This window comes from Heloderma suspectum, chromosome 2 (genome assembly GCF_057233095.1).
Source record: "Heloderma suspectum isolate Gila_16-S chromosome 2, 16-S_ref, whole genome shotgun sequence".
Classification (NCBI taxonomy): domain Eukaryota; kingdom Metazoa; phylum Chordata; class Lepidosauria; order Squamata; family Helodermatidae; genus Heloderma; species Heloderma suspectum.
The window spans coordinates 355,871,780-355,899,105 of record NC_139459.1 but is presented as its reverse complement, the minus strand read 5'-3'; the positions used below and the strand labels follow the sequence as shown (position 1 = coordinate 355,899,105).

The window sequence follows — 27,326 nt, the reverse complement described above, 5'->3', positions numbered from 1 at the left end:
AAGTCTTTTGCTTCCACAAAAACATGGAAGGTGATTTCCACAAAAATGTGTAGTGAAAAATATTTAAGCATTAGTGTTGTATATTGTTGACTCTCTCGCGCTTTCTCTCTCTCTCTCTCCCCCCCCCCCCGGATGTTGTGTGTGAGTTCAGTATTGGGCCAGAGGCTTACTGCAGATGACCACCCTGAGGCTCACTTCAAAAGCCCTTCCTGACACAGCACAGATGTTAGAAGTAAAAGCAGTACTGCCAGAGCACATATGCAGCGAAATAACACCTTTGATGACTCAAGGGAAATGCAGCTGTAATTTTTAACAACATTCTGTCACCTAGGAACAATGACAGTGTCAAGACACTTCCTGCATCATCTTAAAAACAGTGAAAATTGAATGCTTACTTGAAAGTTCAAAAATTGGGATAGGTGCAAGGAACATAGCCATTTTTATATTTATCTCCAAATTTTGATGTGAGCTTGCTTTCGCTCACTCAAAGTTTTAACATTATTTTCAGTTTTGGTTTTCACTGGAGTCTTTGACTTCCTTTTCCAATCAGCAGCACACCCTTCTCCCTTATTTAGTTCAATCAGTTGTTTATTGTTTCACTCTAAGGCAATAACTACCAGGGCATAAAAAGCACCCACAGAAAAAAATAATCTGCAAAACCTCAGCAGAGGCGAGATATTGCAATAAAGTGAACTGTTTAGCATCAAAGTGAACATACAAACGACAATGGCTTGATCTAACAGCAAGCCATAGGCTGGCTATGTCGAAGTATTTTGCATGTACAGTCTTAAAGTTTGTGTCCCTCTGTTCCTCCTTTTTGTGGTATAGGTTGCCAGCCGTTGGGGATACAAACAGTGTCCCACCTCCTGTGACCCATTGGCACCACCTATGCTGACCTGTCCCCCCACCCCCATCGGCTAATTGGATTAGCCACCAGCCACCACTGGAAATGACCATGAAGCCCTAAGCCGGTCCCAACAGGGCAACCTCTGCATGAATGTTGAAGTGACCCAACACAAATACTTTAAGGGATCGCAACACCACATCGGCACCACCCGGCTAGCCCAGTAGCAGGTTGTGTGGTACAGCCATGGAATCCCCATTTGCTCCTGGACTCCTTTCAAACTGAAAACTCAAAAAGGGAGGGGGTTCTGACTGAGGCACCCAATAAACTACAGCATGTCCATTGCCACATCCCTGCCCCCAGTTGAGTTCAAATCCCCACTATGGTACAGGACCATTGTGGGTTTTTTTGCAGAAAGTTGAGGGATAAATGTAGGTGAAGGAATAGGAGTACCTGCCACGAATGGACCCTTTGAAGTGCCAGCTTCTCTCCACCCACCATCCTTCTCATATTCCGTGGAGATGAGTTGGCAGCATGTAAGGTCTGTGCCACAGCCTGGATGGAGGTGTAAATACTGTAGGAGTCTTGAGACAGGATCATTTCAATCACATCCTGGGGCAATTTCTCCCAGTTCTCCTTTTCTGTACAACTTTTCCAGGCTTTCACAGACAACGTATTCCTTGAATATGAACAATGAAATACTGTCTCGCCAAACTGCTTCATAGCACTGAGAAATGAGTAAACATTGTCATATTGGATCCTTCTGTGTTTCTTGATTGAGAAGGACAAGGAAACTTGGTTGTGCTGGAGATGGACCGTGTCATACAACACCCTTATGCTAATGTCCTGCAGAGCTGTTGCAATCAAAACTTTCCCCACAGGTGATTTTGTGACCTGTCCAACTCTACCAATGATCATTATGAGAATTAGAATGATCCGAGAGTCCACTGGAAAAACAACTACATTGACCCGAGTGTCCATAAAATGTGCAACAATGTCGAACACCCTTGTCCCCCAAACCGCCACTGGAATGCTTCCTGAGAAGGCAATGCAAATTCCATTTTTTAGGAGCACAGGTGGAAAGCTTCTCATGAACCTTTCTCCATTGTCATTTTCTGGAGCCAGGAGACTGATCCAAGTCCATCTGAAATGCAGGAGCAGTTGGACAATCCCCACGTAAGGAGGTTCTGGTTTGGGGACCATCCGGTAAAAACAGGGGAACTCATGTCTCTCCCTGGGAACTTGACTGACAAACCCATAACTGACCTAGGAAAGAGAGAAAGAGATGGGTGTATTCCAAAAAATAAGCCTTTTTTTCTCATTTTAGTCTAATGGAGAAAAGTGACATTTTTTGTCCAATGCACAAGGATATATTCACTTTTCCCATTTCAGCAAGCTGAAAAACAGGTGGAACGCAGAACAAGGTTTCAGGTGAATTTTGGAGAATTTCAGCAAGTTTGAAAACTTCTGGGTCTCCCATCCCTTCCCGTATCACAGAAGGTAAACTGATCCAGCTCAAAGAAAACTAACTTGCCCAAGGAACATACAAGGCACAGATGGAGTCTGATTACCAATCACATATTTCCCCCCAGAAAGCGAGCAAAGAAAATTGGCGATGCTTAGAGAAACACATACAGAGGGAAAACACCAGCCTCCACACCCTCCACAGCAGTATAGCCAAACAACACATACATACGCTGCTGGGATCTGAGCTACAATTACTGGACAAAGAAGGAGATCTTGGGGCTGTGCAGTAAACAGCTCGATGAAAATGTTGACCCAGGGTGTGTCTTGTGTGAAAAAGGAACATTCTCTATTGGCCATAATTACGTGTAAAACTTAACTGTAAATAAAACTCTTAGTATATTCCTACAAGCCTCAAAAGGGTTATTGTAGAATTAGAAGAAGTTCAGAAAAGGGCAATGAACATCGCTGGAGTAACTCCACTGTTCCACTGTGAGGAACGATTATAACATCTGGGACAGTTTTGCTTATTCTAAAAGGTGCTTATGGGGAGCGATGTGAAAGATGTACAAAATTATGCATGATGTGGAAGAAATGGATAGGGAGAAAAACTGTCCCATATCACTGGAAATTCATGGCAGATAACCTATCAATGGCCACTAATCATGTGGCTATTTATGACCTCCTCTACTGAGGCAGGATGCCTATTTATACTAGGGAAGTCAGAGAATTTCGCCACGAACCTCGAGGAGGCTGAATGCCAGCGCATTCGGGCCCCCGAAATCAGTGGCGAAACTGTCTGCCCCCCTGCAACCCCCAGGATGGGCCTTACCTTCAGCAAATCTTCCTGGCGGCGGCGGTTCCGGCGGCGGTTCGGCGGCGGTGGCTCGGCGGCGGTGGCTGCGGCAGCCGGTGTTTTCCGAACGGCTGCCGCCGCCGCCATTTTCAAGTTAAAAAAAAAAAGTGATAGGCTACGTAAAGATTTACGTAGCCTATCATGCCTAATTTTAAAAAACACTGAGATAGGCTACGTAAATATTTACGTAGCCTATCACGGCTGAGTAAAACAACAACAACAAAAAACGCGCTTTGCGTTTTTTAATTTTATTTTATTTTAAAAAGAAAATAAATTTCTTTTTATTTTTGCCGTAGTCTACGTAAATGTTTACGTAGACTAAGACATGTCAAAATAAGGAACGCAAATGGCGGCGCCCATGGGCGCCGCCATTTGTGTAGGTGCTTTTTTTTTTCCTTCCAAATCAGCCGTGATAGGCTACATAAACATTTACGTAGCCTATCACGGCTGACTACAGGGACGCGGCTGGCTGGCTCCATTTGCGGAGCCAGCTGGCCAGGATTCGGGGGGGGAGGGACAGAGCGCCTCCCCCCCGGCCAGAATTTCGGGGGGGAGGGACAGAGTGCCTCCCCCCTGGCCAGAATTTCGGGGGGAGCAATGGAGAGCCTCCCCCCCGGCCAGAATTTCGGGAGGAGGGATGGAGCGCCTCCCCCCACCGCAAATCACACTGGCGAAAAGGTAAGTGACTTTTGTACATCCCTAATTTATACGTGTTGCTTGGGAATATAAGCGGCAGGGTGTTCTTGTGCTCACATCCTTCTTGCAGGGTCCCCCAGGCAGATGGTTGGCCTGGACTAGAAAGGCCTTTGCTGGACTAGATAGGCTTTTGGTCTTGTTCAGCAGGGCTCTTATGTTCCTAAAATAGGTGTATATCATTGGGATTAGGGATATACGAAAATCACTTACCTGTTCACGGATTATGTTTATGGTGGTGGGGGAGGCATTCCGTCCCTCCCCCCGGAATTCTGGAAGGGGGGGAGGTGCTCCGTTCCTCCCCCCCGGAATCCTCCTTGGCCGGCTGTGCTCCGTGGTGGTTCCGCGGAGCAGCCGGCCAGGCCCAGCCATGCCAGAGCCATCCGCAGCCAGATTTCCGGTTGCGGAGGGCTCTGGGGAAGAAAAAAAAAAAAGGCGTATGCAAATGGCGGCGGCTACGGCCACCGCCATTTGCGTTCCTTATTTTTGACATCTTAATCTACAAAAATATTTACGCAGACGTATTTCCGTTCCCCTTATTTTCGCCGTCTTAGTCTATGTAATTATTTACATAGACTAAGATGGCCCAAAATAAGGAAGGCAAATGGCGGCGGCCGTAGCCGCCACCATTTGCGTACGCCTTTTTTTTTTTTTTTTACCCAGACGTTTTAGGCTACGTAAAAACTCAGCCTCCCCGAGATCCGTGGCGGAATTCTCTGCCATCCCTAATTGGGATGCCCTCAATTTTCAAGGCTACTCTTGCACAAAGCCCAAACAGTTTCTATCCCCTCAGAAGCAGCCACTCTCCTGGCACATCTCATCCACATCTGCCAGGAATAAACAAGTTCCTGGCAGTTCTCATTAGAAAGGAAGGAAGACCAAAAGTCACACACATACACACACACACACACACACAGCACGGAATATCACGGACAAAGTTTTCTGGAACTTGAAGGATACAAACATCCCCAAAGGGGCAACTATGCCTACACATATAATCCATGAGAGTCAATGGGAGCAGGAAGCCTCAGATTTCCAAACCATGACTCTGCAGCAGTTCCACATCTTTCCCCAGCAAAGGTTGACACTGATGCATGGTTCTGAGAAGGGATGGGAGTGAGGGTGATTTTCCACTGGGTCTATTCACTGGGGGAAAATTTACATAATGAAGAAATGCGGATTCTTGTCCACCATCCCATTGTTGTTCAGTCGTTCAGTCGTGTCCGACTCTTCGTGACCCCATGGACCATAGCACGCCAGGCCTTCCTGTCCTCCACTCTCTCCCATAGTGTGCTCAAACCACCATCACATATGCCATAATAAATATATAACTGTTTCAGATGTGCAAGACTCTTTATCCTTATTATAGAATGGAAGTGGTTCAAAGGTTATTTAATTTTGAGGAATATTTTATACATATTCTGAAGAGACTGTTGGATGCCGGTTGAGAGAGGGCTCTCTCTCTGGACATGGAGTGTACACCCATTCCATGGTTGTTTTTACATGTACAAAGAAAAAAAATGTTGTATCTAGCCTAAAGTAATCCGATTTACATCCCATTGAAATCAATGTGAAAATTCACCCTGATTTAAGTCCCATTAATTGCAGCGGCATTTCAGTATGACTGACTTAAGGTGCTTCCAGATGATGATTTTTATCAGAGGAGCAACAGCTGATGTCTTCATTTTGTAACCCTCCCATGTTTCACCAACTCTTCTTGTTGTTGCTGTTTTCATACCATATAGATATACATTAAGTAAACAAACAAACAAACATGAGTCCAAATAGCTGCAGAATGACTTTGGAGTGCTAGTATTGGGAGTCCTCCACCTAGAAGCACCCCATATCTAGATTCAACCCATTATCAAACACTGACAACTCACTGCACCCTTTGTACTGTTTCAAACTCCCCTGTGCAGAGATGACAGGAGGACCAAAGTAATAAGGAAAGTAAAACCTCTCTCAAACCATGTTCAATCCTTTTGAAAGTACTACCGGTCTCCAGCCTTACTTGGTGATGCCCAGTCTAATGCCACCTTCTGGGTTTCTCTGGCCAAGAAGCAGACTCAGCCTACATCCCTCGCCGACATTCACATACCTGTGGGATCTTGTAGCTGTCCAGGATGATTGACATCTTCGTTGAGATTTCAGAGTCGGCCCCTTCAAGGACTACCAGGAGGTTATTCTGTCTTCCACAGCTGAAGTTTGGAACACGTTGCTCCCCAATAGACTGCAGATCTACCATGGCCTCATAAGTCATTCTTGCATTGAAATAGTTCTCGTAGACATTGTAGCCCAGGGTGACATTGGGCAAGAGCCTCGGATTCTGGTTGATCTCACGAATGGCAAACAAGAAGGACAGGATGGACCAGTACCTCGCTTCTTTTGCACTGTAACAAATACAGATGTCCTCAGATTTTCATTCTCTAGTCCATGAAAGTGTATCACATTCTTGAATCATTTATTAAAAGGGCCTTTCCAGGCAATAGAAATCCTTGCACTTTACTCTAAGAACTACATTCTCATTGACATCAATGGGAACTTTCCTCCCAATGCAGAGGGCCGTATCCACACGGAGGGGGGGATTTTTGTGAGGAGCATGACAGAGGGAAAAGTTTAGACTCTCCCTCCCTCCCCCTTTGAGTCATGTACATAATAGTCATGCACCTAGTAGAGATTCACTGTGTCCCCTCTGCTAAAAAGGAAAATCTGGAGAATAGGAATTCAGAGTTGGGCACATCATCACTTACGGGGGAAATGGTGTAGAGGGAGGCTCTGAGAAAACAAATGGATCAAATGCAGTGTTTGCAGTAGATGTGATCCCTCCGATCAGGTAATCTCCTGGCCTGTAAAAATTAAATGGCCTGTTTTCTTCATTTATCCCACTCAATAGGCATTTTGTCTTCAGCATCCTGCATGAAACATGGAGCAAGAGAAGAAGCAATAGCAGCAGCAGCATGCTGGGAAGTTCAGCTACAGTCCCCTTCTGCTTCCCCTGTGTCTGCACACAGAGACACAAAACACTGGGACTGGTCTGAGGAACAACGAATGAGGAGCCAGCCTCTCTTCCCACTTCAGTGCCTTGACTAATGAAGCTGTGGAGTGGCCTCGGCAAGGAAGGGGCCATGGGGGGCCTAGCTACAGATTGCCATAAAAGAGGACAAAAACAGTTGCATATGCAATTTTATATGCCTAGGTGCAGATGCAGAAATAATAACTAATGTTTAAATGGAAATATAAGACATCTCACCACAGTGGAGAGACTGCCTAGGTGACCTCTGGACTTGCTCAGTTTGCTGTCCAGGTTCTATTGCGAGGGATCTTCAAGGCCCCTGCGTCCTCTCCCTCCTTATGGTTCTTTATTTCTAAACCACACATGGTCAAGGAAGCCAACATAAGTAAGAACACCTTCAAATGCAGGACTGTCCTCTGCTAGCTCTCCAAAATGGAAGAATGTCCTTTGTCATGTAGGACGGTTGGCCACCCTAGAAGGGGATGCTATGAAACCTCACACTGGCACAGTCCCTGCCTTCCCTGCATCTCCCCGCAGGCTCTGAGAGGCTCAGGAGCTATTTATGCACCAGTGTTTCAAGGTCAAATATGAAGAGTCACCAATGATTCCTCTTGATCCAAGGTTCCTTGCATCATTTTCAAAAGTGATCTTTGGACATCAAAATCCCTCAAGCTTTGGTGAGAAGTGGAATAAATGACCATCATTTGTATAATTATAAGAGAGCAGAAATCACTTCTGCAAACTTGTTTACACTCTCTCTCTCTCTCTCTCTCTGGCTCCATGAGCAGGTGCCCATCTGGAGAAAACATGTTTGCACCATTCACCATCATTGTAATTCTGTTTCATGATTCAGCGAGGCAGCAGCTCAACACGCTTTGACTGGCATTGGCTAGTTAACTTCACATTTTATTTCATTTTTTTTAAGCAACTGAACATTTCTGAACTTTGTTTCTGCTTGGTTCATGAATAAATATACCCCAATATTTATACTGGACATTGCAGTTGATGTCATTCTTTGGCCCACCTTGGGGTGGTTTTACTCAGCCCTGGACCACTTGGCAAGTGCCATCCTGGTGTTCAAGGAGTTTAAAGAGATTACTGGGAAAAACGACTTCTCCTTTTCAAAAAAATGTGTTCAACTGATTCTGTTCCTCCAGCACCACAGAAACATATCTGTTCACTAATCAGGATCTTACTAAATCAACCACTTAATAGTGCCGATGGCAGCCCAGTAAAACTGGCAAGAGCAAATGCACTTCTGTACTTTGGAATGGTTGATGGGTACAGATGTGGAGCTGCAGTGATCCCGTAATTTTTAGTATTATTATATTTAGTATAAAGTAGTGGAGAACAAGCTTCATTTGCAGCAGTTCTCAGATGCTGTAGATCTACGTCGATTAGCCTTTGAACAACAAGGAATTGGGTCTTCTCCAGCCCATCATTGCCTAGGACTTCCGCAGAGAAGCCTAGCCTATGTACTTTCTTCTCAGTTGCTCTCATCCAGCAGGCAACTTAGGAATCCGAAAGCAGTAAGGACAGATGGTTGTCAGGAATTGCTAGAAAGCATAAGCTTAACCACCACTCGAAGGCATCAATCCATACCTTGCATTCAGCTGATTGGATACCCACTTTCAGATAGATTGCTGGGTTCCCCACACCAGAAGGAAGGCCCAATAGCTTCCTAATGAATATGGGCTGGACTCTTTCCCTTTGGGAATAGAATCCCGACATCCAAACAGGAATGCCATGAGTGAGCTGGCCAGTGTCTTAGCTTTGTAAATTTGTATTGCAGAGGGGATGAATTGACCACCTTGCAGAAAGAAAAATCTTGAGATCAGCTGCTGGCTAAGGTTTGCTGAATTGATTGCCTGCCTATGTTGCTCAGACCTGAATCCGGTGCTCTGCATTTGTATGCCTCGGTATTTTATATGGGAGACTTGCTTGATTCTTTTACCATTTGAAAGAAGCCCATTTATATTGTTAACAGGCTTTTGAGAAAACTAAAACTTTAGACTTGCTGTAATTGATATTCAGGCTGTTCTCGGAGCAATAAATCACAAATGCAGCCAAAAAGCGATTTAACCCAGTTCTGGAAAGTGATAGCAGTACAGTATCATCAGCATGGAAAATTAGAGGTATCTTAGCGTTGGACAGCTTGAGAGCATGGGAGTCAACATTGCAAAGATAAGAGGCCAAATCATTTACAAATAATTTGAAAAGAAAAGGGTCAAAATACAACACTGTCTTACACCCCCTGTAACAGGGATTCGATTAGAAATGTGTCCCTGCTGCCCACATCTAAGTTGACCAGAAGTCTGATTATACAAGCTTCTAATGAGGAACCGTAGGCGCCTGTCCATAGAACCTGTATATAGTTTAGACCATCGCAATTCCCTCGAGACCAAATCAAAGGCAAACTTAAGATCAATAACGGCAGTGAAAAGCTGCCCACCAGGAACTGAGGGATGTTTCTCTGCCAAGTGAGCTAACACACAACAATGGTCTAAAGTTGAACGGCCAGCTTTACACCCAATCTGGTCCTCACCTATTATACTATTCAGTCATCGAAACACCTCCCATTTGAAAAGACCAGACAATAAGGCTATCTCACGTTGGTCCAAACTCCACAAAGCCAGGAAATGGGAAGCTAAGGCTGATGCCTTAGCTATACAGTAAGGCTCAGATGCTTCATAAGGCAATTACCAGGACAACACGGAGCATCTTTGCTGGTCCCAGGCACTCCACCCTCCCCATGTGGGTTTGGGACTGAAAGACCCAGGAAAAGTGTGGGTACTTGGAGGGTAAGGTGTAAGCAAGCACAATTTGTGACAATGTACAACATCATGAGTGATCACAGGGCACATCGGATAAGGCATCAGCCTTAGCTTCCAATTTCCTGGCTTTGTGGAGTTTGAAACAACGTGAGATAGCCTTATCATCTGGTTTTTTAAACCAGCAGGTTTTTTTGATGATTGAATTTCCTCGGTTTTTGAAAAAAAATGTCTCCCCAAGGTACACACACACACACACACACACACCACTCTGTCTGTCTGTCTCTCTATCTTCCTCTCTCTGTGTCTTTGCAATGTTAAGAAGAACCATGCTGAATAAGACCAATGGTCTAGCGTTCTATTCACACAGTGGCCAACCAGCTGCCTGCCCACAAACAACTCACAAGCAGGACATGAGTGCAACCGCTAGGGATGATAGACAATTCTGCAACAGATCCCAGGGGGGCTGAATTCCAGTGAATTTGGCCACCCGGAATCCGTGGCGGAACGGAGCCACCCGCCCCACCACGCCATGAAAGCCCCGCGAAACGGAGCCTATCTGGCTGCGGCTCCGGTTCCGGCGGTGGTGGCAGCTCCAGCCGCTGCCAGGCTGCTGCGGCCACAAATGGCAGCCGTTGTAGCGGCCGCCATTTGCATCCCTAGGCCGGCCCGTGATAGGCTACGTATATATTTACGTAGTCTATCACGGCTAAAGCAGGGCTGCAAATGGTATCCCCTACGCCATTTGCATCCCTGCTTTAGCCATGATAGGCTACAAAAATATTTACGTAGGCTATCACGGACTTGCGTAGGGATGTAAATGGCATTCCCTACGCAGAACGCCATTTGTGTCCGCACCAGTCCAGCAGCGGCTGGAGGTCCCATTGCGGGTTGGCCTGGCTGGTGGCTCCACGGCCTGGCCGCGGAGTGGAGCCGGTCGTGCAGGATTCTGGGGGGAGGAACGGATTGCCTCCCCCCACCTGCGGATCCCGGCGGAGCCAGCTAAGCGGAGTTTTGTACACCACTAGCAACAGCACCCTCCTGCCCATGTTCCCCAGGAACTGGTGTACATAGGCATACTGCTTCTGATACTGGACACAGCTATAGCAATCATGACTAGCAGCCCTTGATACCCTCCTCCTCCATGAACCTGTCCAATGCACCTTAAAGTCATCCAAATTAATGGCCATCACTACATCTTGTGGCAGCAAATTCCATAGTTTAAGTACACACTAGGGATGGGGGAGAAATCCTCCATGGACCCCAGTGAGGCTGGATTCAAAACAAGCCAGCCCAGTTGCAGCCCTAAAGGCCTTCGGTTAAGCTAAATGCAGCCATTTACGTAGGGATGGCGGAGAATTTCTCCCCGAAACTTCGGGGGGCCGAATGCCAATGTGTTCGGCCCCCCGAACAAGTTTCGGGGAGAAATCCTCTGCACCCCCCCCCGCCCCCGCACCCCCACCGGGACGGGACTTACCTTCACCGAATGTCCCTCCCGGTGGCTGGTCCGGCCGGCGGTTCGGCGGGTGTTCGAGCGAGGCGGGAGCGGCAACCGGTCTTTCGACCGGCTGCCGCCGCCGCCATTGCAATGAAAGAAAAAAAAACCACGCCCCCTGATAGGCTACGTGATGATTCACGTAGCCTATCACGGCTAGATTTGCAAAGTCAGCCGTGATAGGCTACGTCAATCGTCATGTAGCCTATCACGGGTGACTTAAAAAAAAAAAAAAAAAAGAGTGTACAGATAATAGCGGCCCCCATAGGGAGCCGCCATTCCCGTTCCTTATTTGGTCGCTGTAGTCTACGTAAATGTTTACGTAGACTACGGCGAAAATAAGGGCAATGCTATTTGCGTTGCCCTTATTTTCGCTGTAGTCTACGTAAAGATTTACGTAGAGTACAGCGACTAAATAAGGAACGTGAATGGCGGCTCCCTATGGGGGCCGCCATTCGCGTACGCGCTTTTCTTTTTTTTTTAAAGTCACCCGTGATAGGCTACGTGGCGATTGACATAGCCTATCACGGCTGACTTTGCAGATCTAGCCGTGATAGGCTACGTGAATCGTCACGTAGCCTACCAGGGGGCGTTGTTTTTCTTTTTTTTACTTTTGCGTTCGCGGCCGGGCGAGGCGAGGCGCCTCCTCCCCGGCCTGAATTTCGGCCAGGCGAGGCGGGAAGCCTCCCCCCCCGGCCTGAACTTTGCGGGGGGAGCAGTGAAGCGCCTCCCCCCCACCGCGAACGGCCTTCGATGACAGGTAAGTGACTTTCGTCCACCCCTACATTTACGGCTGCATTTAGCTTAAACTAAAACCTTTAGGGCTGCAAATGGCATAGTGGACGCCATTTGCATCCGCAGTCAATCCACCCTGCCAGCGATACGGCAATTAATGGCAGTCATATTGCTCGTGCTCCGGAGCTGGCTGGCGGCTCCGCGGAATTGCTGTGGACCGGTCTCCCCAGACCCGGAGATAAGCGTTCCACCCATCCCTACTACATACTGTGTGAAGAAGTCCTTCCTTTTACCTGTCCTGAACCTCCCACCAATCAGCTTCATGGGATGACCCCAGTTTCTAGTGTTATGAGAAAGGGAGAAAGATGTCTCCCTATCCACTTTCTCTAACCATGCATAATTTTAAACACCACGATCATGCAATGGAGGCTGGTAGCCAGTCTGAATGGTGGGACAGAGGGCAAGTCAGCAGAGACATAGCCGAGACATAGTCAGCAGAGATGAAGAGAGGTGGCAACAACAGGGATCAGTGGATGAGGAGCAGTCTTTCAATCCCCGATCCATATCGCCGAAGGAGAAAACTGAGGCACAAGACATGCGGGGGGGGGGGAATCACATAACCACACAAAAGTACTCCTTTGCATCCACATTCTCCTGTTCTAGCAATAACTTCCACGTCACAGAGAATCTGGTGAGTTTAAGATGATGAATGGGAGCAGTGAGTACATATAGCCCTTTGCAATATAGGAACACAATCTGAAAGCCTCCCAACATCCATGCTTTTCATCTGAAATCATCCCAAAATCCATCATAAAGTATCTACCAGAGCAGGCCTACTCAGAAGCAGCACAGTAGAAATTTATTTATTTATTCATTCATTCATTTATTTATTTATTTCCGTACCACGCAATAGCTGAAGCTCTCTAGATCATGCATAGCTTACTTGTAAGAAGTAAGGACTGGACTGCTCAAGAGGATGTATAGGCATCCCTTTGTACTTATTATGATAATGATGATTATATCCCTTGGAAGCCAACAGGAACCCTTTGACCGCGCCCCCCACACACATATACAAAAAACCCCCAAACCATAACATCAGTGATAATGATCATAATTAAAATAACACATGATATATTCAGAATCACACAGAAAAGCTAGGGATGGCGGAGAATTTCTCCCCGAAACTTCGGGGGGCCGAGTGCCAACGTGTTCAGGCCCCCGAACAAGTTTCGGGGAGAAATCCTCCGCACCCCCCGCACCCCGCACCCCCCCCGGGACGGGACTTACCTTCACCGAATGTCCCTCCCGGCGGCGGGTCCGGCCAGCGATTCGGCGGGTGTTCGAGCGGGGCGGGAGCGGCAGCCGGTCTTTTGACCGGCTGCCGCTGCCACCATTCCAATAAAAGAAAAAAAAAAACCCGCCCCCGTGATAGGCTACGTGACGATTCACGTAGCCTATCACGGCTAGATCTGCAAAGTCAGCCATGATAGGCTACGTTAATCGTCACGTAGCCTATCACGGGTGACTTAAAAAAAAAAAAAAGCACGTACAGATAATGGCAGCCCCCATAGGGAGCCGCCATTCCCGTTCCTTATTTGGTTGCTGTAGTCTACGTAAAGATTTACGTAGACTACGGCGAAAATAAGGGCAACGCTATTTGTGTTGCCCTTATTTTTGCCGTAGTCTACGTAAACATTTACGTAGACTACAGCGACTAAATAAGGAACGCGAATGGCGGCTCCCTATGGGGGCTGCCATTAGCGTACGAGCTTTTTTTTTTTTTTAAAGTCACCCGTGATAGGCTACGTGACGATTAACGTAGCCTATCACGGCTGACTTTGCAGATCTAGCTGTGATAGGCTACGTTAATCGTCACGTAGCCTATCACGGGGGCGTTTTTTTAAAAAAAAAAAACAATGGAGTTCGCGGCTGGGCGAGGCGGGAAGCCTCCCCCCCAGGCCTGAACTTCACGGGGGGAGCCGCAAAGTGCCTCCCCCCCACCGCGAACAAGCTTCGACGAAAGGTAAGTGCCTTTCATCCACCCCTAAGAAAAGCTGCCTTTGGAATACAGGAAGATGTTCACACCCCTGCCTCACCAATCCATGGTGTACAATGTTTTGCCCTTATATGTTCTACCCTTAAAGGCGGCCTACAAATTCTAGTCCAGCAGGCTGTGCTGAGGGAGATGAGAGCAGGAAGCAGCAGCATTCCTACTGGAAGGCTGGCTGGGGAGTGCTGGGAGTTGTAGAACTTCCTTCCCCCTGACTGTGCCTAGGATTGCATCGTATCCCCCCCCCCATCCCTCCCCATTCTGTTTTTCCTTTTGTGTCATGTCTTTTAGATTGTGAACTTGCAGGCAGGAATTGACTTCACTCCCTGTTTGAGTTCAACGTGCCTGTGGTTTGTTGGGTTGTAAACTTGATTTGTCCAAAGCCTTTATAGCATGTTTGATTCGATGATCCTCCTTTTGCACTGTGTTCTTGTCCGCATCACGGAATGTGTAATGAGAGACAGCTACGCCACATGGGTTCTCCGTCTTGGCATTGTGTTTCCTCCTCCCTCCCAATCCCCTTTCCTTTCCTGTTTTGTCTTTTTGAATGTAAGCCTGTGGACAGGGGCTGCCTGATTTCCTAACTTTGTAAGTCACCTTGGGAGACTTGAGCTAAAAGGCAGAATAAAATGCAATAAATAAAGAAATAGGCTCGCATACAATGTCAATCTATATCTCTCACCCAAAAGTGGTTTTAAAAAAGCATGAAAGCTTCTGTGATTAAAACGATGATGATGATGATGATGGTGATAAAAATTTCTGACTGCAAGATACAGCATCCTTCTGATTCTGTTGTAAAAAGAATTCTGTGTAACTGGGAAGTTTGCACTTTTTATGCTCCGTCCAGGTTAATCACTTACATTTTAAATACCTCGCATATAGATTCCCAGGAACGGAAAGAAGACTGATGGGATGGTACTTAGCTCAATTCATCCTGTCATCCTTCTTAAAAATAGGAATATAATCCTTTTACTCCAAATATCAGGGATCTTTCCGGAGTTATTAATGGAAGTAAAGAAAACTGGAAGTAAAGGAGCCCACCATTCTGAAATAGATTTTGAAAGATCGGGGGTATAGCATCTAGACAAGGAGCTTTACCAGTTTTAAGTTCAGCCATCAAATCGATAATTTCACAAGGAGTAAATAATTGAGTAAGTTCTGCTATTCTGGGGCAGCAGAGGACAGTTTGAAACTATGCAAAGAAAAATTGTTAGTACAAAACATCTCCTGTCCTCTGGAAAGGAGAAGTTCAAGGCAGCTACAGTTAGCATCACAGGCATGTGGCTGGGTTCACAGCTAGGCCTCTTCCCACATGCCTGTGTGTGGCAACATCCAGCCTCATATATTAGTGGACGCCAGTGTGCTTTGCCGCCCCATGCAGCCCCATCAGGAAGTGGAGTGTTGGAGGTAACGCAGAGACCACTCTGCCCTCAGGGCTCTCCGGCACTGCTGCCCCGCCCTTGAAAAAAGAGATGTGGCACTCAGAGCCACCTCTGAAATTTCCCACACTGCCCCCTAGACTAATGCTCCATTGGAGGCGTTTTGGGAAATGGCAGCTCCCAGTCATGGCACCGGCTGATTCCGACTGCTGCCGATATCTGCTACTCCATCTTTCACTGCTGCCAGATAAGCTTGTCCATCCCCTCCACCAGCACAGGAGAGCATCCAAGAGAGGGCACTTTCACAAGGGAACACCCAGCATTGGAACTGACCTAGTTTGCCAAGAAGGAATAGAAAGAGATCCAAGTGTGAACATGATCTCAAAATGCTGAAAGGCAGGAAGGCAAGAGGTTTAATGCACGACATTGCAAAAGAGCAAGGCAGCCCTCAGGCAACAGCAATGGTCTACCATTAAGAAAGAACTCAGCCCTGGCTAAACCCACAAGATCGGACCTAGGAAGTGCAGCAACACAGGGCCTTACTGCAGCTGCTACCTCTTGATCTGTGAAGGGACACGAACTGTCCAAGAAGGGGGATGCTAGAATCCAGCTGTGTTTCACTTCCACTATGTGGAGGAGGAGGGAAAAAGAGGAAGTTGTCTTGAAACTGGGAGTTAAAACCGTTCCTTTTCTCTCCGCATAACCCAAGCAAGGGCTTGTGCTCCATGAGGGTGAGGAGGAAGTGTAAAAAAGCAGGTCGAGGACAAGAAATCATCCAAGTATTCTGTCAGGATTTATTCTGTATATTAAACACATTAGGAAGACAGAAGGTAATGTAGATTAGGAAAGCTGACAAGTAATGAAATATATAGATTAACTAGCTGATATGCCTTGCGTTGCCAGGATGTATTTTTTTCATAGGCACTATTTGTTAGAAACACATTAAGGTAGCTTTACACTTCTCGGAAAGACTCCATAAGAAAGGTGAAAAGGAAAATTGTGGAGATTTTTTGTTAATTCTTTTTTTAAAAAAACCTTATAAAGAGGACACAACACAATTTTTGCTTATTGTTACAAACTAATTCTGGAAGTTATAACTGTATGTGGGAAGAACATGGAGATTCCCGAGCAGCATGATGGGTGACATGATGGTGATGGTGCCAACAACTATGGACCTAAAGTTAAATATTAGGAAGCAGTTTTGATATCTTTGCTTTCGGAGAAACTTGTCGAATGTGTTTCCATTTTTTTGGAGTCACGTTGAATCCACCAGACTTGATTAAAAAAGCACAACAATTATAATGAGCGTATTGAATAAAAAACACTTCTAAAAGTGCAAGAGACTGAATCTGTAACCACTACTACAATATAATCTACACTGAATCTCATACCACTATTAAAATGTTCATCAGAGGCTTCCTTGCTGGATGTTGCAGGAACAGGGGAGAGAAAGTAAATGCTCTGCACAGTCAGAAAAGAAACCATGAGTAAAGGGGAGGGAACAAGCGGCGGCCAGCCAATCCAAAGTGAAGGAAGTCAGAGTAAATGGGAGAGAGACCAGTAGAATGAAAGATGGCCAATAGGATGACTGGTAGCTGAAATCAGAAACCTGGCCCGTACCATGATTGAGAGGGTGTGCTTGCTAGTAAGGGGAAGTATAAACAAAGTAATAATGTAACCCAGTGACTCCTGTCATAAACTCTGGCAAGTGAGAATGTGAACTAAAAGTGGCAGCAACTCTAGGGCCCAAATGGCAGGCTCAGTGGGCCCCTACAGTGTGATTAGGCCCAGGGCAGTTCCCCCTTATTCCCTGCGTTACAGACAGCCCTGCAGCCAGCCACAAACACACAAACCCACATACAATTTTTGACTTTTATATATAGAGAAGATTTTAAAAAACTGAGAACTTGTTGAAATAAGAAAGAACTGTTAGAGCAATTCCTGTTGTGTGAGAAACATATCTCACCTGTAAGATATCACAGAAGTCCAGGAAGGGGATGGAGTCCAGCGGCCATCCTCCCACTCAGTCCCTGGACACCAGTCCACAGCCCCACATCATTGCTTGACTTGACAGGTGCTCAGGTTGGTAAGCTCAGGGACGCCCATTTAGCTGTGAGCTGTCATTTTGTGGAGAACCGTGGGCAAGCATTTTATATAAACATTCATTTTCTGCACAATGGCCGCTGTAAATAGCAGCACTTATGCAAAATTGCAGGAATACACAAGACTGTACTTGGAATATGCATGGGATGGATACCTGTTGATGTGTAATCAGCAAATACCCAACCTCTATAACATGACATCACAGGACAGGGACAAATCTGTCACACTAATATCCATACTCTACATCAGCCTTCCCCACAATGGTGCAGTCCCAGGTGTCCTGGACTAATCCCAGCATCACCCAACCAACCGTCTGTTAGAACAGCACACAAAGGAAGAGCATCATTGCCATGCTGGACAAAGTAGGTGTACTTCCGTCACAAGCACTCTTTTGGTTTCATCATTAGATGCTCCTTTCTATTCAGATCCTGCCTCAATAGAATAATGTAGCACTTGGGGATGAAGATGCAACCCAATAACCCCAAAGTGGAGGCCAAGATAGAGAAGACCTGCACAGCCACCATGTATTTCCCCTTGGTGCTCAGGTAGGTGGGCCCAAACGACACTCAAACACTGCAAAAGACCAGCATGCTGAAGGTGATCAGCTTGGCTTCGTTGAATGCCCCAGGCAGTTTCCTGGCTAAGAAAGCCGTCGAGAAGCAGATGGCAGCCAGGAAGCCCATGTAGCCAAGAGCACTATAAAGCATGATGGCAGATGCTTCATTGCACTGCAGGATGATCTGACCAGTCTGGGAATGTGTGTCGGAGTCTGGGAATGGAGGAGAGATTCCCAGCCAGAGCACATAGATGACCATCTAGGGATGTACGGAAGTCACTTACCGTTTTGCGGATCTGCTTTGCGGTGGGGGGGGGAGGCTCTCCATCACTCCCCCCGGAATCCTCGATGGGTGGGGAGCACTCCGTCCCTCCCCCTGGAGTCCGGCCCTGCCAGCTCCGCTCCACAGGGATTCCGCAGAGCCGCCGGCTGGCTCCACCCGCAGCCGAACATCCAGCTGCTGGGCAACAGGGACGCAAATGGTGGCGGCCATAGCCGCCACCATTTGCGTCCCTGTACTTAACCGTGATAGGCTACGTAAATATTTACGTAGCCTGTTACGGCAAATTTTTAAAAAATGCGTACACAAATGGCGGCGGCTATGGCCGCCGCCATTTGCGTTCGCTATTTTTCGCCGTCCTAGCCTACGTAAATATTTACGTAGGCTAGAACGGCTAAAAATAGTGAACGCAAATGGCGGCCACCATTGCCACCGCCATTTGCACCACCATTGCCACCGCCCAGCCGCGGCCAGCCAGGAGAACAGCTGCCGCCGCAGCACCCACCAACCCCCGCCCCCGCCGCCCCCGCACCACCCCTGCCGCCACCCCTGCTGCTGCTGCGCCGCCACCGCTGCTGCCCTCGCCACCACTACACCTGCCGCCACTACCACCACTGCCCCTGCTGCCCCCTCTGCCGCACCTGCCTCCCCCACCTCTGCCCCCGCCGCCACCCTCACTGCTGCCGCCGTCCCTGCTGCCACCCCCGCCGCTGCAGCCACTGCACCCTCCACCGCCGAATCCGCCACATCCACCCCAGGTAAGTGTCGTCCCGGGGGATTCCGTGGGGTGGGAGGGGGGGCAGAAGGCCATTCCACCACAGATTCTGGGGGGCCGAATGCCTGTGCATTCAGCCTCACTGGAATCTGTGGTGGAATTCTCCGCCATCCCTATACCCATCTGAACAGCGGAGCAAGAAATCATGATGGAACCTGCCAAACTCTTCCCCAGCCATTTCCTCATCGTGTTTCCTGGCTTTGTGGCTACAAATGCCACCACCACCATGATAGTTTTTGCCAACAATGAAGAGATGGCAACTGAGAAGATGATGCTGAAGGCAGTTTGTCGGAGAAGGCAGGTCACCTTCTGGGGCCAACCTATGAAGAGAAAGGAGGACAAGAAGGAGAGCAGGAGGGAGACGAGGAGCATGTAGGTGAGGTCGCAGTTTTTGGCTTTGACTAGTGGAGTTTCTCGATATTTAATGAAGATTCCCAAAAGAAGACCAGTGGTTAGGGACAAGAAAGGGGAAAAGAGCACTAGGATAATCCCCAAGGTTCCTCTGTAGGAGAGGAAGTCGATAAGTTTGGGAACACATTGATCTTGATCTGCGTTTGGATGCTGATCATCTGGACACTTGTTGCAATGTTCTGCATCTGAAAAAAAGAACAGCAGCTGTAGCATCAGTATAATCCAGCCTTCTCCAATGGGTGGTGCCTTGAAAATGTTTTGGACTACAATTCCCAGCATTCCTGACCATTGGCCATGCTTGCTGGGGCTTCTGGAAACTGAACTGCCAAACATCTGGAGATCTACCTTCTGACCACCCCTGCTCTAAATGATTCTTCTCCTTAAGTTGGGCTCTCCACGGAATAGTTGTTGTGAGCCCCAACCCCCACATTTACTTCTGGTATGCTAGCCCTGCCCAGGGGTGTGCTTTTCACCGTGACCCTGGTCAACTGGTGTTTCTTGTCCCTGTGTTTCCCAGCACAAGCCAATTAGTGTCTACTCAGAAGTAACTCCCATTGTGGTCAGTGAGGCTTGTCTCATGAATGCACACATCCCAATTTAAAGGGATCCTCAAAGAAAGCTTCAGCTATTGGACAGTATAGAAATGAAACCAATAAATACAATCCCCCCCCCCAACTGAAACAGCACATTTTAAAGCACTAATTCCCTAAAGGCTGTAAAGTGATTTCTTGAAGCTGCGATTCTCCACTGATTGGTTTATAGCCATTCAAAAGTAGCTACTTCCACCTGCGATCTTCCAATCCTGTGCAACATCAGGATAGAAAGGGGGCTGTTTACCTATCCCTTTTTATTTTTACTCTGGGTTGGAAAATGCCCCTGCCTTTCCTAGCTCAAACATAAGTATGTCTACTCAGAAGTAACTCTCCGTTGTGTTCCATGATGCTTGTTTCTGAAATGTGCATTTCTGAAGCTACTGAGATTCCTATGAATTGAAATAATGCATTTAGGAACATTGATGTCAAACCTTCGAAGGTTCAGTTGATTGCTACATAGCATGGAATCTGCTGTGTTCTTTGTAGGGATGGCGGAGAATTTCTCCACGAATCTTCAGGAGGCTGAGTGCTGATGCATTTGGCCCCCCGAAAGTGGTGGGGAAATTCTCTGCCGGCCCCCCCGCCCCCCCGGGATGAGACTTACCTTTGGCGAGCGTCCCTCTCGGCGGCGGGTCCCAGCGGCGTTTCGGCGGCGTTTCAGCAGGGGCGGGGGCGGCGGCTGGTCTTCTGACCAGCTACCACCGCCACCATTGCAAAAAAAAAAAAGGAAAGTAAAAACAACAACAACAACACCCGTGATAGGCTACGTGACGATTTACATAGCCTATCACGGCTAGATTTCCAAAGTCAGCCATGATAGGCTACGTAAATCGTCACGTAGCCTATTATGGGTGACTTTGAAAAAAAAAAGCGCGTATGCATTTGCATCCCTTATTTGGACAGGGGTAGTCTACGTAAAGATTTACATAGACTACGGCGAAAATAAGGGCAACGCTATTTGCATTGCCCTTATTTTCGCCGTAGTCTACGTAAATCTTTACGTAGACTAGACGTGCCAAACTAAGGAACGCAAATGCGTACGCGCTTTTTTTTTTCAGTCACCCATGATAGGCTATGTGATGACTTATGTAGCCTATCATGGCAGACTTTAGAAATCTAGCCTATCGCAAATAGTTACGTAGCCTATCATGGCTGTGTGTTTTTTGTTTTACTTTTTTTTCGCGGCTGGGGAGGTGGGGCACTCTTCCCCGGCAAGAATTTCGGCCTGGCAAGGCGGGGCGCCTCCCCCCCTCGCCTGAACTTCGGGGGGAGAACCGAAGCGCCTCCCCCCCACCGCGAAGCAAGCTGCGTGACGAGGCAAGTCCCTTTCATCCATCCCTAGTTCTTTGTTGCTTTAAGGAAGAAAGTAACAAGGGGGCGGGTGAGAGAGAGAAGGAAATTGTTCGAGCTTTGGCAGATTCAAGACAGAGAGTCAGAGTTCTTGTAAGAATTGTTGCTTTATGGGAGTAAGTAAGTAAGAGAAGGAGAGTGATTTTATCAAAGGAGAAAGGGTGAGAGTTTGGATGGTGGGGGGAAGTCTCTCTTATTGTTTGAGCAGCCCCGGCCAGTCAGATGATATTCACTCAAACCACCACCACCACACCCAGAAATATGTTCTCTGAAGTGACTTATACTGGTGTGGTGCGCTCTCTTGAGTACCCCTGCATGAACCAAAGCCCACCAAAGCTGATTGTTTTATTTATTTTATTTATTATTGCATTTATATCCTGCCTTTTTTCCTCTTGCAAGGAACCCAAGGCAGCTTACATTATCCTCCTCCTCTACATTTTATCCTCACAACAACAACCCTGTGAGGTAGGTTGGGCTGAGAGTGTGTGACTGGCCCAAAGTCACCCAGTGAGCTTCCATGTCTGAGTGGGGACTAGAACCCGGATCTCCCAGCTCCCGGTCCAACACTCTTGCCACTACACCACACACTGGCTTTTTTTTGTTGAAAAAGTCCGGGTAATCCTCCATTCCCTTCTCCTTCAATTGACACGGAGATCCCCCTAGAGAAGGCTCACTGGTCACCTCAGTGCATCACCAATCGAAAAGGACCCCAGAAAGAAGGTCCAGGATGACATTTGCTCAACCACCACAACCCCCACGCCTCCCAGAAGTATGTTCTGAGAAGCAATTCATACTGTTGCACTGTACTCGCTCGTGGAACCCTGGCTCGACCAAGGCACACCAAACCTCATCCCTTGTAAAAGTCGAGGAAATCCTCCATTTCGTCTCCTTCCATTGTCATGGAGAACAACCCCCACCCCCGAGAAGGCTCCTCGGTCACCCCAGTGCATCACCAACCAAAAAGGACCCCAGAAAGAAGGTCCAGGAAAGGTCCTTGCCTGAGATGCTGGAATCTCCACCTGTCAAAGTCACTCGGTCGGTGGGTGAGTGGCTCCTGTGTCCAGGGATGTGCCAGCTGCCTGCTCTGCATGGGGTTACTTTCCCTGTGAAGGAGCACCTGTGTAGTCTGAAGGTGCACATCGAACCACCGCTGTCAATGGAAGCCCAGTGGTCTTCAATGGCAAGGTGTGCCTAAAACCAGCTCAGGCAGGTAAGAGAGTTATGGCAACTCCTGGACAGACGTATCTTGACCACAGTGTTCCATGCTTTGGTCAGCACAAAACAGGATAACTGCAGTGAGCTTTCTGTGGGGCTGCACTTCAGGTTTCTTTGGAAGCAGGCTGCTTTCCCCCCTGTACTCCATTACTTCAGGATATTTGTTTCCACTCCCTTTGTGAAATGAGTTAGTGAACACATTAATAATTAGCTATACAAAAAGCCACCAAGGAACCAGTGCCTACAGTGCCTACATGTCATATGAAAAAAAAGAGCATAAAATGGAGACTGTTCTTCCAACCCCACCAAATCGCCTGCCTTTATTTGAAAAAGTAGCTTTGCTGAGGCACTTCCCTATGCAGCGGTCTTCGGTGGTGGCGACGGTGGTGGCAGCAGAGTGGCTGGGTGACCAGTCAGATGGGTGATTAATAAATTTAATAAATAAATAAATAAATACAACATCCCATCCTAAAATACGTTAGTGCATGTGTGGCCTATTCCCAAAGAACAGCTCTTTGCTCTGGAGTCTCCTACCTTCCTGAGTGGAGATTGTTCCTTCTGAACATGGGGCTCGTGGAACCCCATAGCATAGCAGCAGATGGGCTCTCCTTCCTGAATCATCTTGGCTAATCCAGGTTGACAGCTTTGAGTACATCTAGAAAAAAGTACCATCTATCAAAGAAGATAAGAAACAGCCAAGACAATCAGTTAGTCTAGAGGCTGTATGTAAGTTGTTGGAAATGGGTTATATAGTTGGAAACAGCATAACAGCAAAATTATGGGTCCAATCCTATGGCTGCTAGACAGTGGCTAGATGGCCATAGGATTGGTCAGTTTCCAAGAACTGAACTTCGAGCTCAGGCTCTGAGGTCAGTTCCTGGAGAACCACCTCTCCACCCCTTCCCCGCTCCCTCATAATTGGTGTGGATCATCCCCGCAGTCCGCATTCATAAGAGCAGCACAGAGTGGGGGAAAGCAGGAGGACCCGGGGGTGGGGTGGGGCATTTGTAAGTGATGGTATGACACTTCCCATGTGTCATCCAGCCTTGCCACACCATGCTCCGATGTCCCACGGCTAGACAGCCCACATTGGCCATCTAGCAGTGAATACAGAGTGTCTGGAACATGAGGGAAAGGATCCCCTCCGCACTCCTCCTGCCATGCATTGGATGCACAGTCACCTCTGAGTTTGGAGGTGGGAAATAATGAGAGAGGAGTGAGATCTTGGGCAAAGATTTTATCTCAGTGGTAGACAGCCCATACTTGCCATGCAGAAGTCTCATGTTCAAGATCTGGCATCTCCAGTCAAATGTATCAGGTAGCAGGTGATGTGAAAAATCTTTCCCTTAATGTCTGACAACATCACTTGCAGTCAGAAAAGACAATAATAGGATGGATCCGCCGCCGCATCTGCCGCTGCATCCGCCACCAGGTAGGTCCATTCCGGGGGGGGATTTCGGGGGGCGGGGAGGGGAGGCCGTTCCGCCACAGACACTGGGGGCCAGATTCTATAGAATCCGGCCTCACTGGAGTCCGTGGTGGAATTCTCCAACATCCCTATCAAAATTAGAGAGAGGGAGAGGGAGAAGGAGGGAAACCAACCTTCCTCTGGAGTTTGGCCTGAATTCAGTCAGCAGGAGAATCAACAGGGCAGCACTTCCCCTGTCCCTCTCCTGGTAGAGGTCATCACAAAGGGCGACCAAGGCACACATATACATAAACCTACCTACCTCTGGTGTGTAGTATGAATTCAGTCAACTCGGCTCTCCACACAACTCTCTCTCTCTCTCTCTCTCTCTCTCTCTCTCTCTCACACACACACACACACACACACCAACCACATTCACACAGGACACCCATGCCTTAAGCAAATGTTGGGTCCATTGCCATACTGTGGTATACATGATTGGAGGCACTGGGATTGATCCCTTCACTATCCTCCTTCCTTGCTCCCTCTGCTACCTTCTCTGAAATTTGTGTTTTGTGAAGGCCATGCTCACCAGAGCAGCCATTTTGAGAATGGGCTTACATCCTCATGGAAGCCATTTTGTGACAGCACCCACAACATTTCCAAACATTTCAAATATGTCCTGGAAAAGTTAGAGGAACACTGGCCTAGCATACTTCACAGCAGGACTCCAAGGGTTCCATATAATCATGATAAACCTTTTCTGTTCATAGTCACTATGTGATTTCAATATAAATTAATGGTTTGGAAATCAACTTCCTAAAGTGCTATGTACAATAGCTAATGAACTGATAGAGCTTAATGCTGCAATCCCATGCCCACTTGCCTGGGAATAAGCCCTACTGAACTCAATGACCAAGCTTTATTGAACTCAATGGGACATACTTCACATTAGACATGTAACAGATTGCGTGGGAAGAGATATTAAAAGTCATCAAAGAAAACACATAGTTTTCCCCACCTGGTTCAACAACTTGGGCCAGTGGATGGCCTTCTGATCAATGGTGAACTTGATCTCTGAGGAGGCCTCTCTCTCTATACTCCCAACTTGCACTCTAGCAGTGGACTTGTTGGGAAACATCACCCAGTTCATGATATAGAAGTCAGATGCCAGTTCCCCATTCTCAGCTATCCAAATAAGTTCCAACCATGGAACTAATGTAAAGCTGGAAATGTCTCAGGAAAGGGTGAAGCTAGAATCAAATGGGAAAAACCCATTTGGTAAAGAGGAAATTCTGTTGTACATCTTGACTCTCCACATGGGGACCTCTAATCTGCAGCAAGTCTTCCAGGACGATGAGGCCTGTTCAAGCATTGTGCCTCAACATGGTATCTTAGCCTGTCTGCAGAATTCCCAGTTGCCTGGAGAGTTCTACTCATGTTCAAGCGAATGTGCATACATGGTGCTTCCAGGCCTTGCAGCTCAAAGCAAAGTGGGGCAGTTCTGGTAAGTCCCTAAATCCAGCCAGGTTGTGATCTCTCCATGGCAAATACACAATCTTTGCTTCCATACCCAGATCACCATCATCCCATTAGACATAACCAAAAACCAGAGGGAGATCATCTGACACAGCCAGACACAGTGGGTCTTTCAGGGCGGGAGGGGCAGATACCCCCCAGGTGTCATGTCATATGAAAAAAAAAGAGCATAAAATGGAGACTGTTCTTCCAACCCCACCAAATCTCCTGCCTTTATTTGAAAAAGTAGCTTTGCTGAGGCACTTCCCTATGCAGCGGTCTTCGGTGGTGGCGATGGTGGTGGCAGCAGCAGCTCTGGGCTGAGCACATCCTTTCCCAGTGGGAGCTTCCTTTCCTCAACTGCGAATGCTCACGCAGGCGCAGAGCCCTGAAATGTTCTGAGCCTGCCCAGTTTCCCGGGCTGAGCCTGCTACCTTGAGGCACATGTTTAATAATAATAATAATAATAATAATAATAATAGTAATAATAGTAATATTTGTAGTGTTGTTGTTGTTGTTCAGTCGTTCAGTCGTGTCCGACTCTTCGTGACCCCATGGACCATAGCACGCCAGGCCTTCCTGTCCTGCGCTCTCTCCCGGAGCATGCTCAAGTTCATATTCATTGCATCCGTGATGCTATCTAGCCATCTCATCCTCTGCCGTCCCCTTCTCCTTTTGCCTTCAGTCTTTCCCAGCATCAGGGTCTTTTCCAGGGAGTTTTCTCTTCGCATTAGGTGGCCAAAATATTGGAACTTCAGCTTCAGTATCTGTCCTTCCAATGAGCACTCAGGGTTGATTTCCTTTAGGATGGACTGATTTGACCTCCTTGCAGTCCAGGGGACTCGTAAGAGTCTTCTCCAGCACCACAGTTCGAAAGCATCGATTCTTCGGCGCTCAGCCTTCCTTATAGTCCAGCTCTCACAGCCATACATTACTACTGGGAAAACCATAGCTTTGATTAGACGGACCTTTGTCGGCAAGGTGATGTCTCTGCTTCTTACTATGCTGTCTAGGTTGGCCATAGCTTTCCTCCCAAGGAGCAAGCGTCTTTTAATTTCATGGCTACAGTCACCGTCTGCGGTGATCTTGGAGCCCAAGAAAGTAAAATCTGTCACTGCTTCCATTTCTTCCCCTTCTATATGCCAGGAAGTGATGGGGCCAGATGCCATGATCTTCGTTTTTTTAATGTTGAGTTTCAAACCAGCTTTTGCACTCTCCTCTTTCACCCTCAACAAGAGGCTCTTGAGATCCTCTTCGCTTTCTGCCATTAGGGTGGTATCGTCTGCATATCGGAGGTTGTTGATAATTCTCCCAGCAATCTTAATTCCGACCTCTGATTCATCCAACCCGGCATTTCTCATGATGTACTCTGCATATAAGTTAAATAAGCAGGGTGACAATATGCAGCCTTGTCGTACTCCTTTCCCAATTTTGAACCAATCGGTTGTTCCATGTCTGGTTCTTACTGTTGCTTCTTGACCCTCGTACAGGTTTCTCAGGAGACAGGTAAGGTGGTCTGGTACTCCCATCACTTTCAGAATTTGCCACAGTTTGTTGTGATCCACACAATCAAAGGCTTTAGCGTAGTCAATGAAGCAGAAATAGACATTTTTCTGGAATTCTCTTGCTTTCTCCATGATGCAGCGAATGTTGGCGATTTGATCTCTAGTTCCTCTGCCTCTTCGAAACCCAGCTTGTACTTCCGGTAGTTCTCGGTTCGCATACTGCTGAAGCCTAGCTTGTAGGATTTTGAGCATCACCTTGCTGGCATGTGAAATGAGCGCAATTGTGCGGTAGTTTGAACACTCTTTGGCGTT

The 27,326-nt window shown here is 47.4% G+C and overlaps 1 protein-coding gene across 1 annotated transcript in view; it reads right to left on the bottom strand.

Moving 5' to 3' along the window:
- The window catches only part of LOC146355521 (vomeronasal type-2 receptor 26-like), a 35,028-nt gene extending 10,433 nt beyond the window's left edge, over positions 1 to 24,595 (bottom strand). Inside the window, exons 1-3 of the mRNA XM_084829921.1 lie at positions 24,546 to 24,595; positions 5,956 to 6,247; positions 1,547 to 2,110 (exon numbers count right to left, since the gene is read on the bottom strand). Of these exons, the coding sequence (XP_084686047.1) occupies positions 1,547 to 2,110; positions 5,956 to 6,247; positions 24,546 to 24,595 (906 nt within the window). The remainder of the gene's footprint in view (positions 1 to 1,546; positions 2,111 to 5,955; positions 6,248 to 24,545) is intronic.
- Positions 24,596 to 27,326: the final 2,731 nt, after the last annotated feature.